At 48.0% G+C, this 26,568-nt stretch overlaps 1 protein-coding gene across 9 annotated transcripts in view; it reads right to left on the bottom strand.

Annotated features, from left to right (window-relative positions):
• The window catches only part of LOC127908694 (cytoplasmic FMR1-interacting protein 1 homolog), a 109,958-nt gene that overhangs the window by 52,127 nt on the left and 31,263 nt on the right, over nucleotides 1–26,568 (bottom strand). For all 9 annotated transcript variants that reach the window (XM_052467740.1, XM_052467743.1, XM_052467748.1 and 6 more), the window contains 9 exons: nucleotides 13,955–14,051; nucleotides 10,339–10,467; nucleotides 7,956–8,060; nucleotides 5,586–5,677; nucleotides 4,539–4,656; nucleotides 4,018–4,140; nucleotides 3,671–3,796; nucleotides 2,118–2,284; nucleotides 1,872–2,019 (listed from right to left, as the gene is read on the bottom strand). In XM_052467740.1, the coding sequence (XP_052323700.1) occupies nucleotides 1,872–2,019; nucleotides 2,118–2,284; nucleotides 3,671–3,796; nucleotides 4,018–4,140; nucleotides 4,539–4,656; nucleotides 5,586–5,677; nucleotides 7,956–8,060; nucleotides 10,339–10,467; nucleotides 13,955–14,051 (1,105 nt within the window). The remainder of the gene's footprint in view (nucleotides 1–1,871; nucleotides 2,020–2,117; nucleotides 2,285–3,670; nucleotides 3,797–4,017; nucleotides 4,141–4,538; nucleotides 4,657–5,585; nucleotides 5,678–7,955; nucleotides 8,061–10,338; nucleotides 10,468–13,954; nucleotides 14,052–26,568) is intronic.

Here is a 26,568-nt window from a genome sequence, read left to right as displayed (position 1 = left end):
GAGAGGCCGAGGGTGCTGAGAGAGAGACCGAGGGTGCTGAGAGAGAGACCGAGGGTGCTGAGAGAGAGAGAGGCCGAGGGTGCTGAGAGAGAGACCCGAGGGTGCTGAGAGAGAGAGAGAGGCCGAGGGTGCTGAGAGAGAGACCAGGGGTGCTGAGAGAGAGAGACCAGGGGTGCTGAGAGAGAGAGGCCGAGGGTGCTGAGAGAGAGAGGCCGAGGGTGCTGAGAGAGAGAGGCCGAGGGTGCTGAGAGAGAGAGGCCGAGGGTGCTGAGAGAGAGACCGAGGGTGCTGAGAGAGAGGCCGAGGGTGCTGAGAGAGAGGCCGAGGGTGCTGAGAGAGAGGCCGAGGGTGCTGAGAGAGAGACACCGAGGGTGCTGAGAGAGAGACCGAGGTGCTGAGAGAGAGAGGCCGAGGGTGCTGAGAGAGAGAGGCCGAGGGTGCTGAGAGAGAGAGGCCGAGAGTGCTGAGAGAGAGAGGCCGAGGGTGCTAAGAGAGAGAGGCCGAGGGTGCTGAGAGAGAGAGAGAGGCCGAGGGTGCTGAGAGAGAGAGAGAGGCCGAGGGTGCTGAGAGAGAGAGAGGCCGAGGGTGCTGAGAGAGAGAGAGGCCGAGGGTGCTGAGAGAGAGAGAACAGAGGGTGCTGAGAGAGAGAGAACAGAGGGTGCTGAGAGAGAGAGAACAGAGGGTGCTGAGAGAGAGAGAACAGAGGGTGCTGAGAGAGAGAACAGAGGGTGCTGAGAGAGAGAACAGAGGGTGCTGAGAGAGAGAGAACAGAGGGTGCTGAGAGAGAGAACAGAGGGTGCTGAGAGAGAGAGACCGAGGGTGCTGAGAGAGAGAGAACAGAGGGTGCTGAGAGAGAGAGAACAGAGGGTGCTGAGAGAGAGAGACCGAGGGTGCTGAGAGAGAGAGAACAGAGGGTGCTGAGAGAGAGAGAACAGAGGGTGCTGAGAGAGAGAGAACAGAGGGTGCTGAGAGAGAGAGAACAGAGGGTGCTGAGAGAGAGAGAACAGAGGGTGCTGAGAGAGAGAGAACAGAGGGTGCTGAGAGAGAGAGAACAGAGGGTGCTGAGAGAGAGAGAACAGAGGGTGCTGAGAGAGAGAGAACAGAGGGTGCTGAGAGAGAGAGACCCAGGGTGCTGAGAGAGAGGGGGAGAGACCGAGGGGGAGAGACCGAGGGGGAGAGACCGAGGGGGAGAGACCGAGGGGGAGAGACCCAGGGTGCTGAGAGAGAGAGAACAGAGGGTGCTGAGAGAGAGAGAACAGAGGGTGCTGAGAGAGTGAACAGAGGGTGCTGAGAGAGAGAGAACAGAGGGTGCTGAGAGAGAGAGAACAGAGGGTGCTGAGAGAGAGAGAACAGAGGGTGCTGAGAGAGAGAGGGGGAGAGACCCAGGGTGCTGAGAGAGAGAGGGGGAGAGACCCAGGGTGCTGAGAGAGAGGGGGAGAGACCGAGGGGGAGAGACCGAGGGGGAGAGACCCAGGATGCTGAGAGAGAGAGAACAGAGGGTGCTGAGAGGGTGCTGAGAGAGAGACCGAGGGTGCTGAGAGAGAGACCGAGGGTGCTGAGAGAGAGAGAACAGAGGGTGCTGAGAGAGAGAGAACAGAGGGTGCTGAGAGAGAGAGAACAGAGGGTGCTGAGAGAGAGAACAGAGGGTGCTGAGAGAGAGAACAGAGGGTGCTGAGAGAGAGAGAACAGAGGGTGCTGAGAGAGAGAGGGGAGAGACCCAGGGTGCTGAGAGAGAGGGGGAGAGACCCAGGGTGCTGAGAGAGAGAGGGGGAGAGACCCAGGGTGCTGAGAGAGAGAGGGGGAGAGACCCAGGGTGCTGAGAGAGAGAGGGGGAGAGACCCAGGGTGCTGAGAGAGGGGGCTCAGACAGACCTGTGTGCTGGAGGGGCCGACGGCGCGGCGAGGAACCTTGATGTCAAAGCCTCCCTTGGGGTCTTTCTCTCCTCGCAGGGCAGGGTCATTGTGGGGCTCATGTCCTGCCTCCCAATCACAGATGGTCTTCCTGATGGCCTGCAGGACACTGGGGAGAGAAACATGTTGATCAGTACATCAGAGTGACTGAGCGTGTGTGTGTGCGTGTGTGTGTGTGTGTGTGTGTGTGTGTGCGCTCTGTAGTACCTCTGCACCACGTTCTTCTTCTTCTTGATGGCCTGCCGTAGCGGGTCTCTCAGGGTGAGCTGGGCGAAGTCCTGCAGGGCCGAGTAGATGGTGTGGCGGATAGCGTGGTTAAACACCGACTCCATACGACCCATCAGGACCTGTAAACCCTTTATCATGGCCATCACCTGGAGGGAAAGACCACCTCACGGTTAGTTAGTCTCTAACACACCTAGAGACAGGTCAGTTAGTCTCTAACACACCTAGAGACAGGTTAGTTAGTCTCCTAGAGACAGGTTAGTTAGTCTAACACACCTAGAGACAGGTTAGTTAGTCTCCTAGAGACAGGTCAGTTAGTCTCTAACACACCTAGAGACAGGTTAGTTAGTCTAACACACCTAGAGACAGGTTAGTTAGTCTAACACACCTAGAGACAGGTTAGTTAGTCTAACACACCTAGAGACAGGTTAGTTAGTCTAACACACCTAGAGACAGGTCAGTTAGTCTCTAACACACCCAGAGACAGGTCAGTTAGTCTCTAACACACCTAGAGACAGGTCAGTTAGTCTCTAACACACCTAGAGACAGGTCAGTTAGTCTCTAACACACCTAGAGACAGGTCAGTTAGTCTCTAACACACCTAGAGACAGGTCAGTTAGTCTCTAACACACCCAGAGACAGGTCAGTTAGTCTCTAACACACCCAGAGACAGGTCAGTTAGTCTCTAACACACCTAGAGACAGGTCAGTTAGTCTCTAACACACCTAGAGACAGGTCAGTTAGTCTCTAACACACCTAGAGAGAGGTCAGTTAGTCTCTAACACACCTAGAGAGAGGTCAGTTAGTCTCTAACACACCTAGAGACAGGTCAGTTAGTCTCTAACACACCTAGAGACAGGTCAGTTAGTCTCTAACACACCTAGTGACAGGTCAGTTAGTCTCTAACACACCTAGAGACAGGTCAGTTAGTCTCTAACACACCTAGAGACAGGTCAGTTAGTCTCTAACACACCTAGAGACAGGTTAGTTAGAGACACACCTCACACAGGTTAATTAGAGACAGACCTAGAGACAGGTTAGCTAGAGACAGACCTAGAGACAGGTTAGCTAGAGACAGACCTAGAGACAGGTTAGCTAGAGACAGGTTAGCTAGAGACAGGTCAGCTAGAGACACATCTAGACACATGATAATTAGAGACAAACCTAGAGACAGGTTAATTAGAGACAGGTAAGTTAGAGACACACCTCACACAGGTAAATTAGAGACAGGTTAATTAGAGACAGGTTAATTAGAGACAGGTTAATTAGAGACACACCTAGAGACAGGTTAATTAGAGACACACCTAGAGACAGGTTAATTAGAGACAGGTTAATTAGAGACAGGTTAATTAGAGACAGGTAAGTTAGAGACACACCTCACACAGGTAAATTAGAGACAGGTTAATTAGAGACACACCTAGAGACAGGTTAATTAGAGACAGGTTAATTAGAGACAGGTAAGTTAGAGACACCTCACACAGGTTAATTAGAGACAGGTTAGTCAGAGACACTAAAGAGGAGTTAGGCTGACTGACCTCTACCAGGGAGAACTTCTCCTCGCTGGTGTAGTTGTATCGTGTAGCTCGTTCATACTCCTCCGCGTTGTCAGGACACTCCTTGTTCGAGTACTTATCTGTTGGATGGACCAGCTTCCACGAGTACTGCAGGAGGAAGAGTCATCATCATCATCCTCACCGTGTTAGAAAACCTGCTTTCATAACATTAAGTATTTAAACATCTTCAGCTTACTACAAGGACACTGCTCTATATTATAGCTTTAGTGAGATCAGGCTGCATGAACCCAGTTCATTTATTCTGTCGTGTCGTGTTGTTTTAGTGCCAACCGTAACCCTGGATGGGTCCGAGGTCAGGGGTCACTCACCACTTCCATGACGTGTGCGCTCCACTGGGACAGTAGCTGCATCCCCTGCAGAGACAGGTCAAACAGCTTCCTGTACTCATGGTCTGTCTTGTGGGCCTCCTGACGACCGGACCCCGTCACCACCTAGAGAGAGACATCTTTATTAGGACAGAACAGACCCTGGTCTCCACCTAGAGAGACATCTTCATTAGGACAGAACAGACCCTGGTCTCCACCTAGAGAGACATCTTCATTAGGACATAACAGACCCTGGTCTCCACCTAGAGAGAGACATCTTTATTAGGACATAACAGACCCTGGTCTCCACCTAGAGAGAGACATCTTTATTAGGATATAACAGACCCTGGTCTCCACCTAGAGAGACATTTTTATTAGGACATAACAGACCCTGGTCTCCACCTAGAGAGAGACATCTTCATTAGGACAGAACAGACCCTGGTCTCCACCTAGAGAGACATCTTTATTAGGACATAACAGGTTAACAGACCCAGACAGGGCAAGGTGTGTTGCTAGGTGCTCACCTCACTGTTGCTGTAGCGAGCCAGCTCAGAGATGAACCTCATGTGGTCTTCCCTGATCTGAACCATCTGCTCACAGATATTATACTGAGGACTGCTGCCTGTTGAGGTACATGACCACCTGGGAACGGGGAGGAGAGAGAGGTGAGACGAGGTGGATGGAGGAGAGAGGAGAGAGAGGTGAGACGAGGTGGATGGAGGAGAGAGGAGAGAGAGGTGAGACGAGGTGGATGGAGGAGAGAGGAGAGAGAGGTGAGACGAGGTGGATGGAGGAGAGAGGAGAGAGAGGTGAGACGAGGTGGATGGAGGAGAGAGGAGAGAGAGGTGAGACGAGGTGGATGGAGGAGAGAGGAGAGAGAGGTGAGACGAGGTGGATGGAGGAGAGAGGAGAGAGAGGTGAGACGAGGTGGATGGAGGAGAGAGGAGAGAGAGGTGAGACGAGGTGGATGGAGGAGAGAGAGGTGAGACGAGGTGGATGGAGGAGAGAGAGGTGAGACGAGGTGGATGGAGGAGAGAGGAGAGAGGAGAGACGAGGTGGATGGAGGAGAGAGGAGAGAGATGTGAGACGAGGTGGATGGAGGAGAGAGGAGAGAGAGGTGAGACGAGGTGGATGGAGAAGAGAGGAGAGAGAGGTGAGACGAGGTGGATGGAGGAGAGAGGAGAGAGACGAGACGAGGTGGATGGAGAAGAGAGGAGAGAGAGGTGAGATGAGGTGGATGGAGAAGAGAGGAGAGAGAGGTGAGATGAGGTGGATGGAGAAGAGAGGAGAGAGAGGTGAGACGAGGTGGATGGAGGAGAGAGGAGAGAGAGGTGAGATGAGGTGGATGGAGAAGAGAGGAGAGAGAGGTGAGACGAGGTGGATGGAGGAGAGAGGAGAGAGACGAGACGAGGTGGATGGAGGAGAGAGAGGAGAGAAAGAGATAAAGAGAGAGAGAGAGAGAGAGAGAGAAAGAGAGATAAAGAGAGAGAGAGAAAGAGAGAGAGAGAGAGTAGAGAGTAGAGAGGGAGAGAAAGAGAAAGAGAAAGAGAGAGAGAGAGAAAAGGCCTCACCTGTTCTTGTTCTCTTCAAAGTGTGCGCTGGTCTTGATGTACCTGGACAGCTCAATCTGCATGTCACCAAACAGAGGCACCACCTGCAGTTGCTGTTGGGGACAGAGACATGAAGACCAGTCAGTTAGTCAGAGCCATGAAGACCAGTCAGTTAGTCAGAGCCATGAAGACCAGTCAGTTAGTCAGAGCCATGAAGACCAGTCAGTTAGTCAGAGCCATGAAGACCAGTCAGTTAGTCAGAGCCATGAAGACCAGTCAGTTAGTCAGAGCCATGAAGACCAGTCAGTTAGTCAGAGCCATGAAGACCAGTCAGTTAGTCAGAGCCATGAAGACCAGTCAGTTAGTCAGAGCCATGAAGACCAGTCAGTTAGTCAGAGCCATGAAGACCAGTCAGTTAGTCAGAGCCATGAAGACCAGTCAGTTAGTCAGAGCCATGAAGACCAGTCAGTTAGTCAGAGCCATGAAGACCAGTCAGTTAGTCAGAGCCATGAAGACCGGTCAGTTAGTCAGAGCCATGAAGACCGGTCAGTTAGTCAGAGCCATGAAGACCGGTCAGTTAGTCAGAGCCATGAAGACCAGTCAGTTAGTCAGAGCCATGAAGACCAGTCAGTTAGTCAGAGCCATGAAGACCGGTCAGTTAGTCAGAGCCATGAAGACCGGTCAGTTAGTCAGAGCCATGAAGACCGGTCAGTTAGTCAGAGCCATGAAGACCAGTCAGTTAGTCAGAGCCATGAAGACCAGTCAGTTAGTCAGAGCCATGAAGACCAGTCAGTTAGTCAGATACATGAAGACCAGTCAGTTAGTCAGAGCCATGAAGACCAGTCAGTTAGTCAGAGCCATGAAGACCAGTCAGTTAGTCAGAGCCATGAAGACCAGTCAGTTAGTCAGAGCCATGAAGACCAGTCAGTTAGTCAGAGCCATGAAGACCAGTCAGTTAGTCAGAGCCATGAAGACCAGTCAGTTAGTCAGAGCCATGAAGACCAGTCAGTTAGTCAGAGCCATGAAGACCAGTCAGTTAGTCAGAGCCATGAAGACCAGTCAGTTAATCAGAGCCATTTCAGATACATGAAGACCAGACAATAAGGCCCATGTACCCCTAATTCACTACACAGACAATAAGGCCCATGTACCCCTAATTCACTACAGACAATAAGGCCCATGTACCCCTAATTCACTACACAGACAATAAGGCCCATGTACCCCTAATTCACTACACAGACAATAAGGCCCATGTACCCCTAATTCACTACACAGACAATAAGGCCCATGTACCCCTAATTCACTACACAGACAATAAGGCCCATGTACCCCTAATTCACTACACAGACAATAAGGCCCATGTACCCCTAATTCACTACACAGACAGTAAGGCCCATGTACCCCTAATTCACTACACAGACAATAAGGCCCATGTACCCCTAATTCACTACACAGACAATAAGGCCCATGTACCCCTAATTCACTACACAGACAATAAGGCCCATGTACCCCCAATTCACTACACAGACAGTAAGGCCCATGTACCCCTAATTCACTACAGACAATAAGGCCCATGTACCCCTAATTCACGACAGACAATAAGGCCCATGTACCCCTAATTCACTACAGACAATAAGGCCCACGTACCCCCAATTCACTACACAGACAGTAAGGCCCATGTACCCCCAATTCACTACACAGACAGTAAGGCCCATGTACCCCTAATTCACTACAGACAATAAGGCCCATGTACCCCTAATTCACTACAGACAATAAGGCCCATGTACCCCCAATTCACTACACAGACAGTAAGGCCCATGTACCCCCAATTCACTACACAGACAGTAAGGCCCATGTACCCCCAATTCACTACACAGACAGTAAGGCCCATGTACCCCTAATTCACTACAGACAATAAGGCCCATGTACCCCTAATTCACTACAGACAATAAGGCCCATGTACCCCCAATTCACTACACAGACAGTAAGGCCCATGTACCCCCAATTCACTACACAGACAGTAAGGCCCATGTACCCCTAATTCACTACACAGACAATAAGGCCCATGTACCCCCAATTCACTACACAGACAGTAAGGCCCATGTACCCCCAATTCACTACACAGACAGTAAGGCCCATGTACCCCCAATTCACTACACAGACAGTAAGGCCCATGTACCCCTAATTCACTACACAGACAGTAAGGCCCATGTACCCCTAATTCACTACACAGACAATAAGGCCCATGTACCCCTAATTCACAGACAGTTTATGAACACACACAGACATAAAAACGATGAGATGTTCAATGTTGATTGAGGGTGAAAGGTCAGCCTTGGTTTAGACACACACTGACAACACCCACAGCAACATGTCTCTCCTACTGCTCACCTTGAAGAACTTGTCAATCTTTGTCAGGTTGATCCTCTTCTTGGCGTCCATTTTGTAGATGTTGCTGTTACTGCCATCCATCAGGTACAGACCAAACCCCATCACCTAGAGATAACAGACAGGTACAGACTAAACTTGGCCCTCCTATGTTGAACATAATAAACGGCTCTCTATCCACCGGATGTGAACCAAACTCACTAAAAGTGGCAGTAATAAAGCCTCTCTTGAAAAAGCCAAACCTTGACCCAGAAAACATAAAAAACTATCGGCCTATATCGAATCTTCCATTCCTCTCAAAAATTTTAGAGAAGGCTGTTGCGCAGCAACTCACTGCCTTCCTGAAGACTTACAATGTATACAAAATGCTTCTGTCTGGTTTTAGACCCCATCATAGCACTGAGACGGCACTTGTGAAGATGGTAAATGACATTTTAATGGCATCGGACCGAGGCTCTGCATCTGTCCTCGTGCTCCTAGACCTTAGTGCAGCTTTTGATACCATCGATCACCACATTCTTTTGGAGAGATTGGAAACCCAAATTGGTCTACACGGACATGTTCTGGCCTGGTTTAGATCTTATCTTTCGGAAAGATATCAGTTTGTCTCTGTGAATGGTTTGTCCTCTGACAAATCAACTGTAAATTTCGGTGTTCCTCAAGGTTCCGTTTTAGGACCACTATTGTTTTCACTATATATTTTACCTCTTGGGGATGTCATTCGGAAACATAATGTTAACTTTCACTGCTATGCGGATGACACACAGCTGTACATTTCAATGAAACATGGTGAAGCCCCAAAATTGCCCTCGCTAGAAGCATGTGTTCCAGACATAAGGAAGTGGATGGCTGCAAACTTTCTACTATTAAACTCGGACAAAACAGAGATGCTTGTTCTAGGTCCCAAGAAACAAAGAGACCTTCTGTTGAATCTGACAATTAATCTTAATGGTTGTACAGTCGTCTCAAATAAAACTGTGAAGGACCTCGGCATTACTCTGGATCCTGATCTCTCTTTTGAAGAACATATCAAGACCATTTCGAGGACAGCTTTTTTCCATCTACGTAATATTGCAAAAATCAGAAACTTTCTGTCCAAAAATGATGCAGAAAAATTAATCCATGCTTTTGTCACTTCTAGGTTAGACTACTGCAATGCTCTACTTTCCGGCTACCCGGATAAAGCACTAAATAAACTTCAGTTAGTGCTAAATACGGCTGCTAGAATCCTGACTAGAACCAAAACATTTGATCATATTACTCCAGTGCTAGCCTCTCTACACTGGCTTCCTGTCAAAGCAAGGGCTGATTTCAAGGTTTTACTGCTAACCTACAAAGCATTACATGGGCTTACTCCTACCTATCTCTCTGATTTGGTCCTGCCGTACATACCTACACGTACGCTACGGTCACAAGACACAGGCCTCCTAATTGTCCCTAGAATTTCTAAGCAAACAGCTGGAGGCAGGGCTTTCTCCTATAGAGCTCCATTTTTATGGAACGGTCTGCCTACCCATGTCAGAGACGCAAACTCGGTCTCAACCTTTAAGTCCTTACTGAAGACTCATCTCTTCAGTGGGCCATATGATTAGGGGTAGTCTGGCCCAGGAGTGGGAAGGTGAACGGAAAGGCTCTGGAGCAACGAACCGCCCTTGCTGTCTCTGCCTGGCCGGTTCCCCTCTTTCCACTGGGATTCTCTGCCTCTAACCCTATTACAGGGGCTGAGTCACTGGCTTATTAGGGCTCTTTCATACCGTCACTAGGAGGGCTACGTCACTTGATTGGGTTGAGTCACTGATGTGATCTTCCTGTCTGGGTTGGCGCCCCCCCTTGGGTTGTGCCGTGGCGGAGATCTTTGTGGGCTATACTCAGCCTTGTCTCAGGATGGTAAGTTGGTGGTTGAAGATATCCCTCTAGTGGTGTGGGGGCTGTGCTTTGGCAAAGTGGGTGGGGTTATATCCTTCCTGTTTGGCCCTGTCCGGGGGTGTCCTCGGATGGGGCCACAGTGTCTCCTGACCCCTCCTGTCTCAGCCTCCAGTATTTATGCTGCAGTAGTTTATGTGTCGGGGGGTAGGGTCAGTTTGTTATATCTGGAGTACTTCTCCTGTCCTATTCGGTGTCCTGTGTGAATCTAAGTGTGCGTTCTCTAATTCTCTCCTTCTTTCTTTCTCTCTCTCGGAGGACCTGAGCCCTAGGACCATGCCCCAGGACTACCTGACATGATGACTCCTTGCTGTCCATCCTTGCTGTCCATGAGGCCATGTTCGGAGCCTGCCAGCCAGACAGTATATAGGGAATAGGAGGCTATGTTCGGAGCCTGCCAGCCAGACAGTATATAGGGAATAGGAGGCCATGTTCGGAGCCTGCCAGCCAGACGGTAGCGTACCTTGAGCAGCATGTGTTTCTCGTTGGGGGTCAGGTACATCCTGTTCTCATAGTAATCAACACACAGGTTGACTATGTCAGCCAGCAGCTCATCGTGGCCGTTAATCACCTCCAACTGCTGCTGCAGAGACTGGAGACAGAGAGAGATGTTTAACTGCAGAGACAGAGAGAGATGTTTAACTGCAGAGACAGAGAGAGATGTTTAACTGCAGAGAGAGATGTTTAACTGCAGAGAGAGATGTTTAACTGCAGAGAGAGATGTTTAACTGCAGAGAGAGATGTTTAACTGCAGAGAGAGATGTTTAACTGCAGAGAGAGATGTTTAACTGCAGAGAGAGATGTTTAACTGCAGAGAGAGATGTTTAACTGCAGAGAGAGATGTTTAACTGCAGAGAGAGATGTTTAACTGCAGAGAGAGATGTTTAACTGCAGAGAGAGATGTTTAACTGCAGAGAGAGATGTTTAACTGCAGAGAGAGATGTTTAACTGCAGAGAGAGATGTTTAACTGCAGAGACAGAGAGAGATGTTTAACTGCAGAGACAGAGAGAGATGTTTAACTGCAGAGACAGAGAGAGATGTTTAACTGCAGAGACAGAGAGAGATGTTTAACTGCAGAGACAGAGAGAGATGTTTAACTGCAGAGACAGAGAGAGATGTTTAACTGCAGAGACAGAGAGAGATGTTTAACTGCAGAGACAGAGAGAGATGTTTAACTGCAGAGACAGAGAGAGATGTTTAACTGCAGAGACAGAGAGAGATGTTTAACTGCAGAGACAGAGAGAGATGTTTAACTGCAGAGACAGAGAGATGTTTAACTGCAGAGACAGATGTTTAACTGCAGAGACAGAGATGTTTAACTGCAGAGACAGAGAGAGATGTTTAACTGCAGAGACAGAGAGATGTTTAACTGCAGAGACAGAGATGTTTAACTGCAGAGACAGAGAGAGATGTTTAACTGCAGAGACAGAGAGAGATGTTTAACTGCAGAGACAGAGAGAGATGTTTAACTGCAGAGACAGAGAGAGATGTTTAACTGCAGAGACAGAGAGAGATGTTTAACTGCAGAGACAGAGAGAGATGTTTAACTGCAGAGACAGAGAGAGATGTTTAACTGCAGAGACAGAGAGAGATGTTTAACTGCAGAGACAGAGAGAGATGTTTAACTGCAGAGACAGAGAGAGATGTTTAACTGCAGAGACAGAGAGAGATGTTTAACTGCAGAGACAGAGAGAGATGTTTAACTGCAGAGACAGAGAGAGATGTTTAACTGCAGAGACAGAGAGAGATGTTTAACTGCAGAGACAGAGAGAGATGTTTAACTGCAGAGACAGAGAGAGATGTTTAACTGCAGAGACAGAGAGAGATGTTTAACTGCAGAGACAGAGAGAGATGTTTAACTGTTGTTTTAGAGAGGAAACACCAACAGCTGAAACCTGCTGGGTGACGATTCAACAAATCAAATCGTTGGAGATGAACAGAGAATGATGGGACAATAGTATGTTCGTCGGCCCAGTGCGTTTCCTCAAAGCTGTGTGTGTTACCTGAGGGATCTTGTTGTGGTTGGCCAGGTGTGTGTGTTACCTGAGGGATCTTGTCGTGGTTGGCCAGGTGTGTGTGTTACCTGAGGGATCTTGTTGTGGTTGGGCCAGGTGTGTGTGTTACCTGAGGGATCTTGTTGTGGTTGGGCCAGGTGTGTGTGTTACCTGAGGGATCTTGTTGTGGTTGGCCAGGTGTGTGTGTTACCTGAGGGATCTTGTTGTGGTTGGCCAGGTGTGTGTGTTACCTGAGGATCTTGTTGTGGTTGGCCAGGTGTGTGTGTTACCTGAGGGATCTTGTTGTGGTTGGGCCAGGTGTGTGTGTTACCTGAGGATCTTGTTGTGGTTGGCCAGGTATGTATGTTACCTGAGGGATCTTGTTGTGGTGGCCAGGTGTGTGTGTTACCTGAGGGATCTTGTTGTGGTTGGCCAGGTGTGTGTGTTACCTGAGGGATCTTGTTGTGGTTGGCCAGGTGTGTGTGTTACCTGAGGGATCTTGTTGTGGTTGGCCAGGTGTGTGTGTTACCTGAGGGATCTTGTTGTGGTTGGCCAGGTGTGTGTGTTACCTGAGGGATCTTGTTGTGGTTGGCCAGGTGTGTGTGTTACCTGAGGGATCTTGTTGTGGTTGGCCAGGTGTGTGTGTTACCTGAGGGATCTTGTTGTGGTTGGCCAGGTGTGTGTGTTACCTGAGGGATCTTGTTGTGGTTGGCCAGGTGTGTGTGTTACCTGAGGGATCTTGTTGTGGTTGGGCCAGGTGTGTGTGTTACCTGTGGGATCTTGTTGTGGTTGGCCAGGTGTGTGTGTTACCTGAGGGATCTTGTTGTGGTTGGCCAGGTGTGTGTGTTACCTGAGGGATCTTGTTGTGGTTGGCCAGGTGTGTGTGTTACCTGAGGGATCTTGTTGTGGTTGGCCAGGTGTGTGTGTTACCTGAGGGATCTTGTTGTGGTTGGCCAGGTGTGTGTTACCTGAGGGATCTTGTTGTGGTTGGCCAGGTGTGTGTTTACCTGAGGATCTTGTTGTGGTTGGCCAGGTGTGTGTGTTACCTGAGGGATCTTGTTGTGGTTGGCCAGGTGTGTGTGTTACCTGAGGGATCTTGTTGTGGTTGGCCAGGTGTGTGTGTTACCTGAGGGATCTTGTTGTGGTTGGCCAGGTGTGTGTGTTACCTGAGGGATCTTGTTGTGGTTGGGCCAGGTGTGTGTGTTACCTGAGGGATCTTGTTGTGGTTGGCCAGGTGTGTGTGTTACCTGAGGGATCTTGTTGTGGTTGGCCAGGTGTGTGTGTTACCTGAGGGATCTTGTTGTGGTTGGCCAGGTGTGTGTGTTAACTGAGGGATCTTGTTGTGGTTGGCCAGGTGTGTGTGTTACCTGAGGGATCTTGTTGTGGTTGGGCCAGGTGTGTGTGTTACCTGAGGATCTTGTTGTGGTTGGGCCAGGTGTGTGTTTACCTGAGGGATCTTGTTGTGGTTGGCCAGGTGTGTGTGTTACCTGAGGGATCTTGTTGTGGTTGGCCAGGTGTGTGTGTTACCTGAGGGATCTTGTTGTGGTTGGGCCAGGTGTGTGTGTTACCTGAGGGATCTTGTTGTGGTTGACCAGGTGTGTGTGTTAACTGAGGGATCTTGTTGTGGTTGGCCAGGTGTGTGTGTTACCTGAGGGATCTTGTTGTGGTTGGCCAGGTGTGTGTTACCTGAGGGATCTTGTTGTGGTTGGCCAGGTGTATGTGTTACCTGAGGGATCTTGTTGTGGTTGGCCAGGTGTGTGTGTTACCTGAGGATCTTGTTGTGGTTGACCAGGTGTGTGTGTTAACTGAGGATCTTGTTGTGGTTGGCCAGGTGTGTGTGTTACCTGAGGGATCTTGTTGTGGTTGGCCAGGTGTGTGTGTTAACTGAGGATCTTGTTGTGGTTGGCCAGGTGTGTGTGTTACCTGAGGGATCTTGTTGTGGTTGGCCAGGTGTGTGTGTTACCTGAGGGATCTTGTTGTGGTTGGGCCAGGTGTGTGTGTTACCTGAGGGATCTTGTTGTGGTTGGCCAGGTGTGTGTGTTACCTGAGGGATCTTGTTGTGGTTGGCCAGGTGTGTGTGTTACCTGAGTGATCTTGTTGTGGTTGGCCAGAAACATGGAGAGGTTCTGAGACTCCTGGATGGACGAGGGTTCTGACATCTTCCTGAGGAACTGGGCAGCTCTACAGGGAGGAGAGGAAGGGGGGAGGAGATGGAGGGAGAGAGACAGAGGGAAGAAGAAGGCGGGAGGGAGAACAGTACGTGAGAGATCAAGGCGGCGAGGGGACGCTGAGTGATGATAGCAGGGAGGGGATGCTGAGTGATGATACCATCTAGTATCTATGATAGCAGGGAGGGGATGCTGAGTGATGATACCATCTAGTATCTATGATAGCAGGGAGGGGATGCTGAGTGATGATACCATCTAGTATCTATGATAGCAGGGAGGGGATGCTGAGTGATGATACCATCTAGTATCTATGATAGCAGGGAGGGGATGCTGAGTGATGATACCATCTAGTATCTATGATAGCAGGGAGGGGATGCTGAGTGATGATACCATCTAGTATCTATGATAGCAGGGAGGGATGCTGAGTGATGATACCATCTAGTATCTATGATAGCAGGGAGGGGATGCTGAGTGATGATACCATCTAGTGTCTATGATAGCAGGGAGGGGATGCTGAGTGATGATACCATCTAGTATCTATGATAGTAGGGAGGGGATGCTGAGTGATGATACCATCTAGTATCTATGATAGCAGGGAGGGGATGCTGAGTGATGATACCATCTAGTGTCTATGATAGCAGGGAGGGGATGCTGAGTGATGATACCATCTAGTATCTATGATAGCAGGGAGGATGCTGAGTGATGATACCATCTAGTATCTATGATAGCAGGGAGGGGATGCTGAGTGATGATACCATCTAGTATCTATGATAGCAGGGAGGGGATGCTGAGTGATGATACCATCTAGTATCTATGATAGTAGGGAGGGGATGCTGAGTGATGATACCATCTAGTATCTATGATAGCAGGGAGGGGATGCTGAGTGATGATACCATCTAGTATCTATGATAGCAGGGAGGGGATGCTGAGTGATGATACCATCTAGTATCTATGATAGTAGGGAGGGATGCTGAGTGATGATACCATCTAGTATCTATGATAGCAGGGAGGATGCTGAGTGATGATACCATCTAGTATCTATGATAGCAGGGAGGGGATGCTGAGTGATGATACCATCTAGTGTCTATGATAGCAGGGAGGGGATGCTGAGTGATGATACCATCTAGTATCTATGATAGCAGGGAGGGGATGCTGAGTGATGATACCATCTAGTATCTATGATAGCAGGGAGGGGATGCTGAGTGATGATACCATCAGGGAGGGGATGCTGAGTGATGATACCATCTAGTATCTATGATAGCAGGGAGGGATGCTGAGTGATGATACCATCTAGTGTCTATGATAGCAGGGAGGGATGCTGAGTGATGATACCATCTAGTATCTATGATAGCAGGGAGGGGATGCTGAGTGATGATACCATCTAGTATCTATGATAGCAGGGAGGGATGCTGAGTGATGATACCATCTAGTATCTATGATAGCAGGGAGGGGACGCTGAGTGATGATAGCAGGGAGGGGATGCTGAGTGATGATACCATCTAGTATCTATGATAGCAGGGAGGATGCTGAGTGATGATACCATCTAGTATCTATGATAGCAGGGAGGATGCTGAGTGATGATACCATCTAGTATCTATGATAGCAGGGAGGGGATGCTGAGTGATGATACCATCTAGTATCTATGATAGCAGGGAGGGGATGCTGAGTGATGATACCATCTAGTATCTATGATAGCAGGGAGGGATGCTGAGTGATGATACCATCTAGTATCTATGATAGCAGGGAGGGGATGCTGAGTGATGATACCATCTAGTGTCTATGATAGCAGGGAGGATGCTGAGTGATGATACCATCTAGTATCTATGATAGCAGGGAGGGGATGCTGAGTGATGATACCATCTAGTATCTATGATAGCAGGGAGGGGGGATGCTGAGTGATGATACCATCTAGTATCTATGATAGCAGGGAGGGGATGCTGAGTGATGATACCATCTAGTATCTATGATAGCAGGGAGGATGCTGAGTGATGATACCATCTAGTGTCTATGATAGCAGGGAGGATGCTGAGTGATGATACCATCTAGTATCTATGATAGCAGGGAGGGGATGCTGAGTGATGATACCATCTAGTATCTATGATAGCAGGGAGGGGATGCTGAGTGATGATACCATCTAGTATCTATGATAGCAGGGAGGGGATGCTGAGTGATGATACCATCTAGTATCTATGATAGCAGGGAGGGGATGCTGAGTGATGATACCATCTAGTATCTATGATAGCAGGGAGGGGATGCTGAGTGATGATAGCAGGGAGGGGATGCTGAGTGATGATACCATCTAGTGTCTATGATAGCAGGGAGGGGATGCTGAGTGATGATACCATCTAGTATCTATGATAGCAGGGAGGGGACGCTGAGTGATGATACCATCTAGTATCTATGATAGCAGGGAGGGGACGCTGAGTGATGATACCATCTAGTATCTATGATAGCAGGGAGGGATGCTGAGTGATGATACCATCTAGTGTCTATGATAGCAGGGAGGGGACGCTGAGTGATGATACCATCTAGTATCTATGATAGCAGGGAGGGGACGCTGAGTGATGATACCATCTAGTATCTATGATAGCAGGGGAGGGGGACGCTGAGTGATGATACCATCTAGTGTCTATGATAGCAGGGAGGGGACGCTGAGTGATGATACCATCTAGTATCTATGATAGCAGGGAGGATGCTGAGTGATGATACCATCTAGTGTCTATGATAGCAGGGAGGATGCTGAGTGATGATACCATCTAGTATCTATGATAGCAGGGAGGGGATGCTGAGTGATGATACCATCTAGTATCTATGATAGCAGGGAGGGGATGCTGAGTGATGATACCATCTAGTGTCTATGATAGCAGGGAGGATGCTGAGTGATGATACCATCTAGTGTCTATGATAGCAGGGAGGGGATGCTGAGTGATGATACCATCTAGTGTCTATGATAGCAGGGAGGATGCTGAGTGATGATACCATCTAGTGTCTATGATAGCAGGGAGGGGATGCTGAGTGATGATACCATCTAGTGTCTATGATAGCAGGGAGGGGATGCTGAGTGATGATAGCAGGGAGGGGATGCTGAGTGATGATACCATCTAGTGTCTATGATAGCAGGGAGGGGATGCTGAGTGATGATACCATCTAGTATCTATGATAGCAGGGAGGGGATGCTGAGTGATGATACCATCTAGTGTCTATGATAGCAGGGAGGGGACGCTGAGTGATGATACCATCTAGTATCTATGATAGCAGGGAGGGGACGCTGAGTGATGATACCATCTAGTATCTATGATAGCAGGGAGGGGACGCTGAGTGATGATACCATCTAGTGTCTATGATAGCAGGGAGGGGACGCTGAGTGATGATACCATCTAGTGTCTATGATAGCAGGGAGGGGATGCTGAGTGATGATACCATCTAGTGTCTATGATAGCAGGGAGGGGATGCTGAGTGATGATACCATCTAGTGTCTATGATAGCAGGGAGGGGATGCTGAGTGATGATAGCAGGGAGGGATGCTGAGTGATGATACCATCTAGTATCTATGATAGCAGGGAGGATGCTGAGTGATGATACCATCTAGTATCTATGATAGCAGGGAGGGGATGCTGAGTGATGATACCATCTAGTATCTATGATAGCAGGGAGGGGATGCTGAGTGATGATACCATCTAGTATCTATGATAGCAGGGAGGGGATGCTGAGTGATGATACCATCTAGTATCTATGATAGCAGGGAGGGGATGCTGAGTGATGATACCATCTAGTATCTATGATAGCAGGGAGGATGCTGAGTGATGATACCATCTAGTATCTATGATAGCAGGGAGGATGCTGAGTGATGATACCATCTAGTATCTATGATAGCAGGGAGGATGCTGAGTGATGATACCATCTAGTATCTATGATAGCAGGGAGGGATGCTGAGTGATGATACCATCTAGTATCTATGATAGCAGGGAGGGGATGCTGAGTGATGATACCATCTAGTATCTATGATAGCAGGGAGGATGCTGAGTGATGATACCATCTAGTATCTATGATAGCAGGGAGGGATGCTGAGTGATGATACCATCTAGTATCTATGATAGCAGGGAGGATGCTGAGTGATGATACCATCTAGTATCTATGATAGCAGGGAGGGGATGCTGAGTGATGATACCATCTAGTATCTATGATAGCAGGGAGGGATGCTGAGTGATGATACCATCTAGTATCTATGATAGCAGGGAGGGATGCTGAGTGATGATACCATCTAGTATCTATGATAGCAGGGAGGATGCTGAGTGATGATACCATCTAGTATCTATGATAGCAGGGAGGGGATGCTGAGTGATGATACCATCTAGTATCTATGATAGCAGGGAGGGATGCTGAGTGATGATACCATCTAGTATCTATGATAGCAGGGGGGATGCTGAGTGATGATACCATCTAGTATCTATGATAGCAGGGAGGATGCTGAGTGATGATACCATCTAGTATCTATGATAGCAGGAGGGGATGCTGAGTGATGATACCATCTAGTATCTATGATAGCAGGGAGGGGATGCTGAGTGATGATACCATCTAGTATCTATGATAGCAGGGAGGGGATGCTGAGTGATGATACCATCTAGTATCTATGATAGCAGGGAGGGGATGCTGAGTGATGATACCATCTAGTATCTATGATAGCAGGGGGGATGCTGAGTGATGATACCATCTAGTATCTATGATAGCAGGGAGGGGATGCCGAGTGATGATACCATCTAGTATCTATGATAGCAGGGAGGGGATGCCGAGTGATGATACCATCTAGTATCTATGATAGCAGGGAGGGGACGCCGAGTGATGATACCATCTAGTATCTATGATAGCAGGGAGGGGACGCTGCAGTGATGATACCATCTAGTATCTATGATAGCAGGGAGGGGACGCCGAGTGATGATACCATCTAGTATCTATGATAGCAGGGAGGGGACGCCGAGTGATGATACCATCTAGTGTCTATGATAGCAGGGAGGGGACGCTGAGTGATGATACCATCTAGTGTCTATGATAGCAGGGAGGGGACGCCATGAGTGATGATACCATCTAGTGTCTATGATAGCAGGGAGGGGACGCCGAGTGATGATACCATCTAGTGTCGTCTATGATAGCAGGGAGGGGGGACGCCGAGTGATGATACCATCTAGTGTCTATGATAGCAGGGAGGGACGCCGGTGATGATACCATCTAGTGTCTATGATAGCAGGGAGGGGACGCCGAGTGATGATACCATCTAGTGTCTATGATAGCAGGAGGGGATCTAGCTATGAGCAGGAGGGGCGAGCAGTGATGATACCATCTAGTGTCTATGATAGCAGGGAGGGGACGCTGAGTGATGATACCATCTAGTGTCTATGATAGCAGGGAGGGGACGCCGAGTGATGATACCATCTAGTGTCTATGATAGCAGGGAGGGACGCCGAGTGATGATACCATCTAGTATCTATGATAGCAGGGAGGATGCCGAGTGATGATACCATCTAGTATCTATGATAGCAGGGAGGGATGCCGAGTGATGATACCATCTAGTATCTATGATAGCAGGGAGGGGATGCAGTGATGATACCATCTAGTATCTATGATAGCAGGGAGGGGATGCCGAGTGATGATACCATCTAGTATCTATGATAGCAGGGAGGATGCTGAGTGATGATACCATCTAGTATCTATGATAGCAGGGAGGATGCCGAGTGATGATACCATCTAGTATCTATGATAGCAGGGAGGGGATGCTGAGTGATGATACCATCTAGTATCTATGATAGCAGGGAGGATGCTGAGTGATGATACCATATAGTATCTATGATAGCAGGGAGGGGATGCTGAGTGATGATACCATCTAGTATCTATGATAGCAGGGAGGGGATGCTGAGTGATGATACCATCTAGTATCTATGATAGCAGGGAGGGGATGCTGAGTGATGATACCATCTAGTATCTATGATAGCAGGGAGGGATGCTGAGTGATGATACCATCTAGTATCTATGATAGCAGGGAGGGATGCTGAGTGATGATACCATCTAGTATCTATGATAGCAGGGAGGGATGCTGAGTGATGATACCATCTAGTATCTATGATAGCAGGAGGGGATGCTGGTGATGATACCATCTAGTATCTATGATAGCAGGGAGGATGCTGAGTGATGATACCATCTAGTGTCTATGATAGCAGGGAGGGGATGCTGAGTGATGATACCATCTAGAGTCTATGATAGCAGGGAGGGGATGCTGAGTGATGATAACATCTAGTATCTATGATAGCAGGGAGGGGATGCTGAGTGATGATACCATCTAGTGTCTATGATAGCAGGGAGGGGATGCTGAGTGATGATACCATCTAGTATCTATGATAGCAGGGAGGGGATGCTGAGTGATGATACCATCTAGTATCTATGATAGCAGGAGGGACGCTGAGTGATGATACCATCTAGTGTCTATGATAGCAGGGAGGGGACGCTGAGTGATGATACCATCTAGTGTCTATGATAGCAGGGAGGGGACGCTGAGTGATGATACCATCTAGTGTCTATGATAGCAGGGAGGGGATGCTGAGTGATGATACCATCTAGTATCTATGATAGCAGGGGAGGGGATGCTGAGTGATGATACCATCTAGTATCTATGATAGCAGGGAGGGGATGCTGAGTGATGATACCATCTAGTGTCTATGATAGCAGGGAGGGATGCTGAGTGATGATACCATCTAGTGTCTATGATAGTAGGGAGGGATGCTGAGTGATGATACCATCTAGTATCTATGATAGCAGGGAGGATGCTGAGTGATGATACCATCTAGTGTCTATGATAGCAGGAGGGGATGCTGAGTGATGATACCATCTAGTGTCTATGATAGCAGGGAGGGGATGCTGAGTGATGATACCATCTAGTGTCTATGATAGCAGGGAGGATGCTGAGTGATGATACCATCTAGTGTCTATGATAGCAGGGAGGGATGCTGAGTGATGATACCATCTAGTGTCTATGATAGCAGGGAGGGATGCTGAGTGATGATACCATCTAGTGTCTATGATAGCAGGGAGGGGATGCTGAGTGATGATACCATCTAGTATCTATGATAGCAGGGAGGGGATGCTGAGTGATGATACCATCTAGTGTCTATGATAGCAGGGAGGATGCTGAGTGATGATACCATCTAGTATCTATGATAGCAGGAGGGGACGCTGAGTGATGATACCATCTAGTATCTATGATAGCAGGGAGGGACGCTGAGTGATGATACCATCTAGTGTCTATGATAGCAGGGAGGATGCTGAGTGATGATACCATCTAGTGTCTATGATAGCAGGGAGGGATGCTGAGTGATGATACCATCTAGTGTCTATGATAGCAGGGAGGGATGCTGAGTGATGATAGCAGGGAGGGGATGCTGAGTGATGATACCATCTAGTATCTATGATAGCAGGGAGGGGATGCTGAGTGATGATACCATCTAGTATCTATGATAGCAGGAGGGGATGCTGAGTGATGATACCATCTAGTATCTATGATAGCAGGGAGGATGCTGAGTGATGATACCATCTAGTATCTATGATAGCAGGGAGGATGCTGAGTGATGATACCATCTAGTATCTATGATAGCAGGGAGGGGATGCTGAGTGATGATACCATCTAGTATCTATGATAGCAGGGAGGGGATGCTGAGTGATGATACCATCTAGTATCTATGATAGCAGGGAGGATGCTGAGTGATGATACCATCTAGTATCTATGATAGCAGGGAGGGGATGCTGAGTGATGATACCATCTAGTATCTATGATAGCAGGGAGGATGCTGAGTGATGATACCATCTAGTATCTATGATAGCAGGGAGGATGCTGAGTGATGATACCATCTAGTGTCTATGATAGCAGGGAGGGGCTGAGTGATGATAGCAGGGAGGGATGCTGAGTGATGATACCATCTAGTGTCTATGATAGCAGGGGGGATGCTGAGTGATGATACCATCTAGTATCTATGATAGCAGGGAGGGGATGCTGAGTGATGATACCATCTAGTGTCTATGATAGCAGGGAGGATGCTGAGTGATGATACCATCTAGTATCTATGATAGCAGGGAGGGGACGCTGAGTGATGATACCATCTAGTATCTATGATAGCAGGGAGGATGCTGAGTGATGATACCATCTAGTATCTATGATAGCAGGGAGGATGCTGAGTGATGATACCATCTAGTATCTATGATAGCAGGGAGGATGCTGAGTGATGATACCATCTAGTATCTATGATAGCAGGGAGGGGATGCTGAGTGATGATACCATCTAGTATCTATGATAGCAGGGAGGGGATGCTGAGTGATGATACCATCTAGTATCTATGATAGCAGGGGGGATGCTGAGTGATGATACCATCTAGTATCTATGATAGCAGGGAGGGGATGCTGAGTGATGATACCATCTAGTATCTATGATAGCAGGGAGGATGCTGAGTGATGATACCATCTAGTATCTATGATAGCAGGAGGATGCTGAGTGATGATACCATCTAGTATCTATGATAGCAGGGAGGATGCTGAGTGATGATACCATCTAGTATCTATGATAGCAGGGAGGGGATGCTGAGTGATGATACCATCTAGTATCTATGATAGCAGGGAGGGGATGCTGAGTGATGATACCATCTAGTATCTATGATAGCAGGAGGGGATGCTGAGTGATGATACCATCTAGTATCTATGATAGCAGGGAGGATGCTGAGTGATGATACCATCTAGTATCTATGATAGCAGGGAGGGGGTGCTGAGTGATGATACCATCTAGTATCTATGATAGCAGGGAGGGGATGCTGAGTGATGATACCATCTAGTGTCTATGATAGCAGGGAGGGATGCTGAGTGATGATACCATCTAGTGTCTATGATAGCAGGGAGGGGATGCTGAGTGATGATACCATCTAGTGTCTATGATAGCAGGAGGATGCTGAGTGATGATACCATCTAGTATCTATGATAGCAGGGAGGGGATGCTGAGTGATGATACCATCTAGTGTCTATGATAGCAGGGAGGGATGCTGAGTGATGATACCATCTAGTGTCTATGATAGCAGGGGAGGGGATGCTGAGTGATGATACCATCTAGTATCTATGATAGCAGGGAGGATGCTGAGTGATGATACCATCTAGTATCTATGATAGCAGGGAGGGGATGCTGAGTGATGATACCATCTAGTATCTATGATAGCAGGGAGGGGACGCTGAGTGATGATACCATCTAGTGTCTATGATAGCAGGGAGGGGACGCTGAGTGATGATACCATCTAGTATCTATGATAGCAGGGAGGATGCTGAGTGATGATACCATCTAGTATCTATGATAGCAGGGAGGGGATGCTGAGTGATGATACCATCTAGTATCTATGATAGCAGGGAGGGGATGCTGAGTGATGATACCATCTAGTATCTATGATAGCAGGGAGGATGCTGAGTGATGATACCATCTAGTATCTATGATAGCAGGGAGGGGATGCTGAGTGATGATACCATCTAGTATCTATGATAGCAGGGAGGGGATGCTGAGTGATGATACCATCTAGTATCTATGATAGCAGGGAGGATGCTGAGTGATGATACCATCTAGTATCTATGATAGCAGGGAGGGGATGCTGAGTGATGATACCATCTAGTATCTATGATAGTAGGGAGGGATGCTGAGTGATGATACCATCTAGTATCTATGATAGCAGGGAGGATGCTGAGTGATGATACCATCTAGTATCTATGATAGCAGGGAGGATGCTGAGTGATGATACCATCTAGTATCTATGATAGCAGGGAGGATGCTGAGTGATGATACCATCTAGTATCTATGATAGCAGGGAGGGGACGCTGAGTGATGATAGCAGGGAGGGGATGCTGAGTGATGATACCATCTAGTATCTATGATAGCAGGGAGGGATGCTGAGTGATGATACCATCTAGTGTCTATGATAGCAGGGAGGGGATGCTGAGTGATGATACCATCTAGTGTCTATGATAGCAGGGAGGGGATGCTGAGTGATGATACCATCTAGTATCTATGATAGCAGGGAGGGGACGCTGAGTGATGATACCATCTAGTGTCTATGATAGCAGGGAGGGATGCTGAGTGATGATACCATCTAGTATCTATGATAGCAGGGAGGGGATGCTGAGTGATGATACCATCTAGTATCTATGATAGCAGGGAGGATGCTGAGTGATGATACCATCTAGTATCTATGATAGCAGGGAGGATGCTGAGTGATGATACCATCTAGTATCTATGATAGCAGGAGGATGCTGAGTGATGATACCATCTAGTATCTATGATAGCAGGGAGGGATGCTGAGTGATGATACCATCTAGTGTCTATGATAGCAGGGAGGGGATGCTGAGTGATGATACCATCTAGTATCTATGATAGCAGGGAGGGGATGCTGAGTGATGATACCATCTAGTATCTATGATAGTAGGGAGGGGATGCTGAGTGATGATACCATCTAGTATCTATGATAGCAGGGAGGGATGCTGAGTGATGATACCATCTAGTATCTATGATAGCAGGGAGGGGATGCTGAGTGATGATACCATCTAGTATCTATGATAGCAGGGAGGGGATGCTGAGTGATGATACCATCTAGTATCTATGATAGCAGGGATGGATGCTGAGTGATGATACCATCTAGTATCTATGATAGCAGGGAGGATGCTGAGTGATGATACCATCTAGTATCTATGATAGCAGGGAGGATGCTGAGTGATGATACCATCTAGTATCTATGATAGCAGGGGAGGATGCTGAGTGATGATACCATCTAGTATCTATGATAGCAGGGAGGGGATGCTGAGTGATGATAGCAGGGGGATGCTGAGTGATGATACCATCTAGTGTCTATGATAGCAGGGAGGGATGCTGAGTGATGATAGCAGGGAGGGGATGCTGAGTGATGATACCATCTAGTATCTATGATAGCAGGGAGGGGATGCTGAGTGATGATACCATCTAGTATCTATGATAGCAGGGAGGGATGCTGAGTGATGATACCATCTAGTATCTATGATAGCAGGGAGGATGCTGAGTGATGATACCATCTAGTATCTATGATAGCAGGGAGGATGCTGAGTGATGATACCATCTAGTATCTATGATAGCAGGGAGGATGCTGAGTGATGATACCATCTAGTATCTATGATAGCAGGGAGGATGCTGAGTGATGATAGCAGGGAGGGATGCTGAGTGATGATACCATCTAGTGTCTATGATAGCAGGGAGGGATGCTGAGTGATGATAGCAGGGAGGGGATGCTGAGTGATGATACCATCTAGTATCTATGATAGCAGGGAGGGATGCTGAGTGATGATACCATCTAGTATCTATGATAGCAGGGAGGGATGCTGAGTGATGATACCATCTAGTATCTATGATAGCAGGGAGGATGCTGAGTGATGATACCATCTAGTGTCTATGATAGCAGGGAGGGGATGCTGAGTGATGATACCATCTAGTATCTATGATAGCAGGGAGGGGATGCTGAGTGATGATACCATCTAGTATCTATGATAGCAGGGAGGGGACGCTGAGTGATGATAGCAGGGAGGGGATGCTGAGTGATGATACCATCTAGTATCTATGATAGCAGGAGGGATGCTGAGTGATGATACCATCTAGTATCTATGATAGCAGGAGGGGCCTGAGTGATGATACCATCTAGTATCTATGATAGCAGGGAGGGATGCTGAGTGATGATACCATCTAGTGTCTATGATAGCAGGGAGGATGCTGAGTGATGATAGCATGCTGAGTGATGATACCATCTAGTGTCTATGATAGCAGGGAGGGATGCTGAGTGATGATAGCAGGGAGGGATGCTGAGTGATGATACCATCTAGTATCTATGATAGCAGGGAGGGATGCTGAGTGATGATACCATCTAGTATCTATGATAGCAGGGAGGATGCTGAGTGATGATACCATCTAGTGTCTATGATAGCAGGGAGGGATGCTGAGTGATGATAGCAGGGAGGGGATGCTGGTGATGATACCATCTAGTATCTATGATAGCAGGGAGGGGATGCTGAGTGATGATACCATCTAGTATCTATGATAGCAGGGAGGATGCTGAGTGATGATACCATCTAGTGTCTATGATAGCAGGGAGGGGATGCTGAGTGATGATACCATCTAGTATCTATGATAGCAGGGAGGGGATGCTGAGTGATGATACCATCTAGTATCTATGATAGCAGGGAGGATGCTGAGTGATGATACCATCTAGCATCTATGATAGCAGGGAGGGGATGCTGAGTGATGATACCATCTAGTATCTATGATAGCAGGGAGGGGATGCTGAGTGATGATACCATCTAGTATCTATGATAGCAGGGAGGATGCTGAGTGATGATACCATCTAGTATCTATGATAGCAGGGAGGGATGCTGAGTGATGATACCATCTAGTATCTATGATAGCAGGGAGGGGATGCTGAGTGATGATACCATCTAGTATCTATGATAGCAGG

This window comes from Oncorhynchus keta, chromosome 1 (assembly GCF_023373465.1).
Source record: "Oncorhynchus keta strain PuntledgeMale-10-30-2019 chromosome 1, Oket_V2, whole genome shotgun sequence".
Classification (NCBI taxonomy): Eukaryota; Metazoa; Chordata; class Actinopteri; order Salmoniformes; family Salmonidae; genus Oncorhynchus; species Oncorhynchus keta.
Note: the sequence above shows the minus strand (reverse complement) of the source record. Positions and strands in the feature narration are given on the sequence as shown.